General features: G+C 40.6%; 1 protein-coding gene across 1 annotated transcript; it reads left to right on the top strand.

Moving 5' to 3' along the window:
• Window positions 1-3,749: 3,749 nt before the first annotated feature.
• Window positions 3,750-4,682, top strand: LOC115304687 (olfactory receptor 2A14-like). The gene has a single exon (XM_029954960.1). The coding sequence runs from the start codon at window positions 3,750-3,752 to the stop codon at window positions 4,680-4,682; it is 933 nt and encodes a 310-aa protein (XP_029810820.1).
• The last annotated feature ends 5,046 nt before the right edge of the window (window positions 4,683-9,728 follow it).

Genomic DNA, 9,728 nt, shown 5'->3' with positions numbered 1-9,728 from the left:
CTGTCACTTCTGAGTCTGCTTACAGGTACTGGTTTTACTGTGGTCTTCAGTGTTTCCGTCTTTTAAAAAAATTTTTTTACTGTTTTTATTTATTAGAGAGAGAGAGAGAGAGAGAGAGAGAGCGAGAGCACGCACAAGCATGAGCAGGGGCGGGTCAGAGAGAGAGGGAGACACAGAATCTGAAGACAGGCTCCAGCTCTGAGCTAGCTGTCAGCACAGAGCCCAATGCAGGGCTTGAACCCAGGAACTGTAAGATCATGACCTGGGCTGAAGTCAGACTTGTAACTGACTGAGCCACCCAGGTGCCCCCAGTGTTTCAGTTTTAACCTCAAGTCTCCCCAAGCTGCATTGCAGATAAGGAAATGAAAAGGGCATCGCAATGTGCATCTCTGAATGACCAAAGTCACTTTCTCTGACCTGTGCAAAGTCACAGCTCTGCCTGTGTTCTTCTTCACATCTTGTTCAAATTTTGGCGGGTGTTGCAATACTTTTCAACCTGATTTAAGATCTATTTCTACTATGATTCAAAGAAGGATATTGATCTTTTTTTCTATTAGTACAACTCAGGAAAAAACATCTGCATAAAGAAAAGTGAGCTTGAGGTTTTCCATTTCCCCATCCCTGTCAAAGGTTAACTATTTTTCATAATGTAGTGATTTATTTCTCCCATTTGAAACTCTAAGAAAATCTGTTCTGATGTGAGATTCTTGTTAAAATTTGGGGAGGCTTACTCTCAAGATGAGCAGAAACAATGTACAATATAGTTGTACATTACATTGTAGATTTTTCCGAAATGAAAATATCTTGTTTTTTCCCGATAATGCATGTAGTTTATTAAACAAACAAATAAACAACATATATAAAAGGTGAATCCCTACATTCATTTCACTGTACAAAGATCTACATTAACCTTTTAAAAATGTTTATTTATTTTTTAGAGAGAGAAAGTGCACAAGCTGGGGAAGGACAGAGAGAGAGGGAGACAGAGAATCCTAAGCAGGCTCCTCACTGTCAGCTCAGAGCCCAGTGCAGGGCTTGAACTCCTGAACCATAAGATCATGACCTGAGACAAAATCAAGAGTCAAATGCTTAACTGACTAAGCCATCTAGGCACCCCTAGATCTATATTAACTCTTTAAATGTCTGCATCATATTCTATGTTATAAAAGAGCCAAATATTTTAATCCATCTTCAACTTGTAACCTTTATTTCAGTTCCAATTATTTTTTTAGTATAAGCAGGATTACAATGAATATTTTACATCCTCTTGGTCACCATGGTTCTGGTACATAGGATTTTTTCTGTTCCCAGACCTCATTAAGTCCTTCCTGCCCAGGGATTTTGTCTTTACTGTTTCCTGTGCAAGGAACAGTCTACTTTGGGTTTAGACTGAAGCCCCCTTCATTTACATTCCACTATTGTGTTTCCTTTTTAGAGACTTTTTTTTTCCTGACAATCCCATTTAAAGGACTCCCCTCCCCTTCAAGCCAAGGGACTTTCAATCATATTACCCTGTTTATTTTCTTCATTGTACCTCCCACTGTCAACAAATATTTTATTTCTTTGCTCTTGGTGTTTTAGGGATGGTAATCAGCCATGATGTCTCCTTATTCCTGGTCTGAAGAAACAGAGAAATAGACCCAGGAATCAGGTAAAAATGAAAAATAGATGTTTTATTAGTGACGTTTATTGGAAAACATGGTCTATATCTTTAACAAAATGTCTCTCCAAATTAAAATGACATCCATTAGCCCATCCCCACCCCTAAACAGGACTGTTCATATTTCCACAGGCGTTAACCTGAAGGAATAGAAATGTATATGGCCAAAAATGAGAGCAGAGGAAGGGCATCCTCACTTTCTGTTTCCTGTTCTACGAATCCTATAGAGAGCAGAGAGGGACAGGTGTCCGGCAGTGTTTGCACCTGGGGGAGAGAGATTTCTCACCTAACGGGAAATGTGAGGAGTAGATGACATACAGCACTTGACATCTTCACTGCCTGTATCCCTTGCAGAATATGTCCACCTTTCCTCCTCTGTTCTTCAAGAAGCTTAAGAGAGGCCAGAGCAGATGATGCACTCAAGGAATATGTATGAAAGAAGTGCTGAAATATAAATTTCAACTGTATAAACTCTTCACATATTCCATTTTCAAAGTGTGTAACTTATAATACTTAGTATTGCTGACCATGTGGGAGAGAAATCTAATTCTCTCAAGTCAGAGGGAGAAATTGGTATGTTTTTCCTGCAAGAAGCTGGCCATAGGTATCACAATGTCTCTATATTTAACATCTGCAATTTGACTGTTAGAATATGTCCTAAAGAAATATTATGAATATAGACAAAACTTCAGTTTGAAAGAATATTTATCTCAATACTAGTAAACATAAGAGAACTAAGAACCAAACATTTTTCAACAATAAGAATTTAAATAAATTAGAATAGAATAGAATATTGCATTAGTTTTAAATAATATCTATAAAATATTATTTCAATACATGAACAATGTTCATTATATTAAGGGAAAAGGTAGTTAAAAAACTCTATACCATATAATCCTGATTTCAAAATACGAATTTGAGGATCTAAATTTTTACAAAGGAAACGATGAAATTATTTTGGAACTGTTCTTTTGGATTTGAAACTACTGCCTATTTAGAAAGTAGAGATAGTTCTCAGGCTGTTTCTGGGAAGTATGTGAAGAGAGTGTAAAGGGACAGCATCAGGTCACATGGTTTCTCAGCATAACGTCACCGTCTCCCATTCCATGACCATTTCTCCTCCCTAGCCACCTCCCAGGAGGAACTCCCTGGAAATAAATATGCAACCAATGCTCCACCTGCCCACACTCCCTGTGACCCGCCCAGAACCCTTCAGAGCAGCAGTGGGCAGTCAGGATGGTAACAAGTGAAGAAGATCTGAAGGCAGTTTTGAGTTTCATTCTTGAAAAAGCTGCAGAAATGTCATCATATTTACTTGAATTTAGGATCTGTATGTGTGTTCATTGCAAGTAGCTAATGTATCTTTCACTTATGTCCAAATTTCAGCATCCAGTGGTCATAAAAAATAGTAATAAAACTCTCAGGATAAGACCATAAACACTGGAGGTAGAAATGAGGTACCAGAAGATGCTTGTAGGGAGTATTAGCTGAAAACGAGGGGCTCACAAAGTTTTAAGGACACAGTAAAACTGAGAATTTACTTAGAAGGCATTCAAATCTGAAATAAATGGGTAGAAAAGCATGTGTGAAGGTAAATGGATAAGTAAGCAAGATATTTAAAGAACGTCTCTAGGACCAGGAAGACAAGCAAGCTTAGGAAACAAAACTACCTCCTATTGCGGATACTCTGTCTGGATTGTCTCTCTTCTAACTACAGTAATAATCAAGACTCACACCCTTGAAGGGAAGCCAGAACACTTGAATCCTCCAAAATCACATATATATGCACGTGTGTGTGTGTGTGTGTGTGCTATTAGGTGTAGTATATAATGTATCATATTATGTTGAACATCATCTATAACAAACTGTATACATACACATCCTGCCATTCCATTGATAAGGGATTTTTTTTTCATATTTACATGAGCACATTGCTTTGTAACATATCTAAAGAAAAATGACAGTAAACCCATCCAGAGTAATATATTTCAAAATACTCATTTTATAACATTTAGTAATATTATGTGTCTTGATTATCCTAGAGCTCTGATCTTGTGAACGTGGATTTGTCTGTCTCTGACAAAGGAGCATGGGAAGCAACAAGACATGGATCACAGAAGTCACCTTGCTGGGATTTCAGGTTTACCCAGAACTGGAGTTTTTTCTCTTTGGACTTTTCTGTATCTTCTATACCCTCACCCTTCTGGGGAATGGGGTCATTTCAGGGCTTATCTGCTTAGACTCTAGACTGCACACCCCCATGTACTTCTTCCTCTCCCATCTGGCCATTGTTGATATGTCCTATGCTTCCAACAATGTCCCCAAGATGCTGGCAAATCTTGTGACTCAGAGAAGAACCATATCCTTTGTTCCTTGCATTATGCAGACTTTTCTATATCTAGCTTTTGCTCACACAGAGTGCCTGATTTTGGTGGCAATGTCCTATGATAGGTTTGTGGCAATCTGCCATCCCCTACATTACACTGTCATCATGAGCTGGAGAGTGTGCACAGTCCTGGCCATCACTTCCTGGGTGTTTAGCTTCCTCCTGGCCCTAGTCCATTTAATTCTCATCCTGAGGCTGCCCTTCTGTGGGCCCCATGAAATCAACCACTTCTTCTGTGAGATCTTGTCTGTCCTCAAGCTGGCCTGTGCTGACACCTGGCTCAACCAAGTTGTCATCTTTGCAGCCTGTGTATTTATCTTACTGGGGCCCCTCTGCTTGGTGCTGGTATCCTACTCACGCATCCTGTTTGCCATCCTGAGGATCCAGTCTGGGGAGGGGCGCAGGAAGGCCTTCTCCACCTGCTCCTCTCACCTGTGCGTAGTGGGGCTCTACTTTGGCAGCGCCATCGTCATGTACATGGCCCCCAAGTCCCGCCACCCTGAGGAGCAGCAGAAGATCCTTTCCCTGTTTTATAGCCTTTTCAACCCTATGCTGAATCCACTCGTCTACAGCCTGAGGAACACCGATGTCAAGGGCGCCCTGAGGAGAGTGCTATACAAACAGAGGCCCATGTGAAAGAGACCGAAAATCAACATGGGGAAAGGCACTTTGCTTCCCATGAGATCTGGCAGGTGGCATTTTCACATTGTGCTATAATAAATACTACATCAACATAGAATATTTTAGTCTTAAATATACAACCCAAAGCCATATAGACTTTAGAAAATAAAATAGATGAGTGTCTTCATGACCATTGGTAGGCAAAGATTATTTGGGATAATGCAAAAAGCATAAGGCATAAAATTTGCAAATCTGATAAATCTTAGGTCTTTTCAAAATTAATTATTCTTATTGTCAATGTTCCTATGAAGAAACAAATGCAAGCACAGACCAAGTGTTTTGTACTTTTAAATGTGATGGTGAGTCAGATATGACCATGTGAGGAGACACAGAGGTATCTTAGGGAAGCCCAACGTTTGTTGTCCTCACAGGTCCTGGAAAAGGAGGCATGGGTGTGTCCCAGGGCCATGTAGGAAAGACACCAGGGTGGTCAGGAGGTCCAAGACAGGAGCAAGGGAAGGTTTATATCACTGCCTTTATGGACATTTCCACATAAAACAGCCAATGAAGGGTTGTATAAGAACAAGCTAGAATTCCTATAAAAGGCAAATCTTTGTCACCTGAAGTGCCAGAGGCCCACTCTGGCTGGCCGAGGGTCCCCTGAAGGGGTTGTGGCACTGGCAAAAAATTGGGTTGAGAGAGATCCACAGTTTCTTTCTTTCTTTGTCACCAACCTGGCATTCTAATTTGCATCTCTCTGGCATCTCTCTGGCTTGCCAGGTTTGGGGCCTTTATTTATAGACTTAAGTGTTAACATAACATCAAAAAGTGGAATTTTTACAAATAATTCTCAATGATAAAGATGCTTTGAAAAGGGTGCAGAAACAGGTTTTACAGAGGCATTTCTTCAGAATTATTCTAATTACAATGAGGTAACTTACACATCATATAATAACAGGATATTCTCAGTGAAAAGCAGATAACATACACATTTGTTTGAACTGGTAGTAAATCTTACAACTAAGAGGATAGCAGGGTGTTTTCAGTGAGAAGCAGATAGCAAACACATTTGTTTATAACAATAACGCTAAGATTCAGGCAAAAACAATGGTAGGAGGCATTCCATTTGGCTCACAAGAGGAAGAATGTATTTGTGATGGTTAGTAAGTAAACCTTTTGTCAACCTTGTTCTTTGATGAAGGTGGAAGTGCCATAGGCGCCCTAGATAAGCTGGCCTTTGCATATGAGTTTAAATTCTAATTACTCCTACCCATCCTCACAATGGGCACCAAATTAGCACATGTATGCACAGTAACTTATGCTTGGCTCTTGTTTGTTTCTTATTCCTAAATTAGGCTCTTTTTCTCCAGGCCAGAGTAAATATTATTCTTGTGTTCTTTAACCCCCTTTATTATTCATGTCTTATGTTTGTGAAGCTCAATAGAAGAGCCTTTGGACAAACGTATGCAGTGCTTTGTTTAACTTCCTCTTTATAAAGCTGGGAATATGCTTCTTCCCATGACGTATCTGTGTGGGGAATATCGGTATGACTTGGAACATTGTGAGGCCTAATCAATAGCAACAGGCTTAATTTCACATGAGCAGTAGTAGCAGAAGGAGATGCCAGTTTCCGCCTCTCATGGCAGGAGTCCTGCAATGTCTGCCATTTCCTTACTGTGACCATGCCATCCAGCAAGGCCTGTGCAGCTCCCAGCACTGAAGAAAGGACATCACCATGCAGGTAGGGTGGTGGTGGAGACTACAGGCCCTATCGAGGCCTCTATATGGTGCAACAAAGCCCATGAACTTTTGAGATGTATCAAGTTCATCAGCTGGAGCAAAAGGAACTGTTTGGAATAACCGTGTGTCCTCATCAATATATAATCACACGCAATGAAAACTAGTTTCAGTATGAGAATTTAAACTGAGACAGAGTAGCTGGTTTTGTCTTCAGTTTATTGGGACTGATAAATAAGTGAGTCATGATTAATTATAAAGACATCTGTCATGATAATCTGGTATATGGACGGGGGCCAAGCCTGTTGGAAGGTCACTGCAAATACCTTTGTCATTCTTACTGATTTGTTCTGTGATGAAACTGTATTCTACCATGATCATGCTCTGCTGTGAGGTTACACAGATATTATTGCTAAAATTCAGCTAGTTCATGTAAACAAGTAATAGGACAGTGTTGACACAGATGACCAAATGTATTGGGAGATGCAGGTAAATCCTGTGCAAGTTGTAATACCGATGGAAAATGGCTGGTCTGAGGCAGAACTTGATTCAGCTAACTCGCAGCTCATTTCTATGCTAAATGGCTCTGCACAAGGTTATTACAATGTCTGAACAACACAGATCCAAGGAGAACAGGTGATCAAATTAGTACCAAATGTGAAAATGGATGTCGTGGTGTTGTAGACTATAGCTGTTTCTTGGAGTCTGTGCCGGGGTCTTCGTGGGCTCCTCCAAATATGGGCCATTTCCTGCTATTGCTGCATCAATTATTTTAAGTAATACATTGCTGATCCTGTTACCTAAGTGCTCTTTTAAATGGGGAGGCTCAGAGAAATATGGTCGTTGTGCTGTAAAGGCACCAGGCAGAGGGTCAGGTGTGTGCACTGTGCATAAAAGGGTTAATTCTGTTAAACTCATATACATTAAGAATTAAAAGGAACTTTAAAAATATGCTGATCTTATCACTTAGCATGAGACACAGAAATGGAACTTGTGTCTCTGGGAGTTAAGTTTCAAAATTACTTTGATTATTGGGTGTCCTGTTCCCTTACTCGCCCCACGTTGGGGGCCACTTGTCCGGTCTAGCCGCCCCGGCTGGCAGGGCGGTAAATCCTTGTGGGTTTCGTTCCTGAGGGAAGGAGAGAGAAATAGGGCAGAAGGGAGATGCAGGGAGTGGAGACAACACACGGTTCCTGATCAAGCCTCCTCTTCTTTATTCAGAAAACACCGTATCTTATAAAGGTTTCTAGGCGGGAAAACAAGGCAGCTGACCTAGGTCGGTTGCTAGGAAACAGGGTTAAGGGATTAAGGCTGGAGTAAAAGAGGAACCAAACTAAGGTTTTTAGCACATCACTGAAGGGCCGATACCACCCTGCCTGTAGGCGATTGATCTTTGTTCTTCTGGCTTCTCCTGACGGGGAGTGGCGCTCCCCTGCCTATTTTTGTAACTCCCCTCAGGGAATGACATATCTGGCTAGCAAATGGCCAAGCAGCTGAGTCTTTGCAGCTTCCCACAATTGGGGAAGGGAGTCCTGGAGGTGCATGTGGTAGATGATAAAGAGAGTGACAGGATAGTACCTGTCTGAGGAAAGGCGCAGGACCTAGAAGATGAAGGCACTGCTCTGTGATTAAGAGAAGAGACTGTGGATGGTGGTTTTCTCCAGATGGTTCCCTGAGGTGCCTACTCCTCTGCTTAAAAAATTTTGTTAATGTTTGTTTATCTTTGAGAGAGACACAGTGTGAGCAGGGGATGGGAAGAGAGAGAGAGAGACACAGAAACTGAAACAGGCTCCAGGCTCTGAGCTGTCAGCACAAAGCCGGATACTGGGCTCAAACCCACGGATCATGAGATCATGACCTAAGCCCAAGTTAGATGCTCAACTGTCTGAGTCTCCCTGCCACCCATGCCCTTCTTTTTAAATCAGGAGCTAATCTGGGCTCTGCTGTGAAGTTGTTTCACACACCAAATGATCTTAAACTATGGAGGTCATGTTGGTGTGCCTAATCCAGTCAAGTGGGCATTGGAAAAGCTGTTTTCTCATCTCACAGCAGAGGAGGTCAGGAGATCTCAAGTGCGAGGATGGAGGGTTCTTCATTTTTTGAGTTTAGGCTGTGAGACAGAGGTGGAGAATCCTGCACCAGGACTGCTGACCCAGAAAAACAAGAGAGAACTCCTGCGGGCTAGGGTTTTTGTTGTTGTTGTTAACATGTATGGGCTTCTATTACATTGCACATGTGTGTGTACATACATACACATATATGAATATATATACATTTATAATTTTTAATTTTTAAAATGTTAATAATATTAACATACAGTGTTATGTTAGCATTAGGTGTAGAATATGGTGATTCAACAATTCTGTACATGGCTCCGTGCTCATCATAAGAGTACCCTTAATCCCCTTCCCATGTTTCCCCATCCCCACACCCACCTCCCCTCTGGCAACCGCCTGTTGGTTCTCTCTAGTTCAGAGTCTGTTTGTGTATGTGCATCTCTCTCTTTTCCTTTGTTCATTTATTTCTTTTTTTAAAATTCCACATACGAGTGAAACCAAATGGTGTTATGTATTTTTCACTGTGTGATTTGTTTCACTTAACATTGTACTTCTATAACCATCCATGTCAGTGCAAATGGAAATACTTTATTTTAATAGCTCAGTAATATTCCGTTGTGTATATATCCCATATGTGTGCTGTTTTAAGCTTCTCAGTTTGTGTTCATTTGTGGCAGCAACAAGAGAAAACTATAAAAGTTTTGGTATCATATAAAATTCATTTGTTCCCAGCTCTGGACCTTTCTAGATTTGTATTCTACCATTTAGTATAGTTGTATTCTAATATATGTCTCCAGACCTCTTTGAACTCTTAAAATTACCAAGGGCTGACAGATATTTTTATGTTGTTGTATTTCCTTTTTTTTTTAACATAATTTATTGTCAAGTTAGCTAACATACAGTGTATACAGTGTGCTCTTGGCTTCAGAGGTTGATTCCCATGATTTATTGCTTACACACAACACCCAGTTTCATCTCAATAAGTGCCTTCCTCAATACCCATCACCCATTTTCTCCTCTCTCCCACCCTCCATGAATCCTCAGTTTGTTCTCTGTATTTAAAAATCTTTTATGGTTTGCCTCCTCTCTGAAACTATTTTTACACCTTCCCTTCCCCCATGGTCTTCTGTTAAGTGTCTCAAGTCTCACATGTGACTGAAAACATATAGTATCTGTCTTTCTCTGACTGACTGACATCACTTAGCATAATACTTTCTAATCACATCTATGTTGTTGCAAATGACAAGATTTCATTCTTTCTCATTGA

Source organism: Suricata suricatta, chromosome 2, assembly GCF_006229205.1.
Source record: "Suricata suricatta isolate VVHF042 chromosome 2, meerkat_22Aug2017_6uvM2_HiC, whole genome shotgun sequence".
In the NCBI taxonomy this organism is placed as follows: domain Eukaryota; kingdom Metazoa; phylum Chordata; class Mammalia; order Carnivora; family Herpestidae; genus Suricata; species Suricata suricatta.
This window is presented reverse-complemented; position numbering and strand designations above follow the sequence as displayed.

What these genes read in the sequence shown, in the direction of transcription:
- LOC115304687 (XM_029954960.1), top strand. Translation starts at nt 3,750, where the DNA reads ATGGGAAGCAACAAGACATGGATCACAGAAGTCACCTTGCTGGGATTT.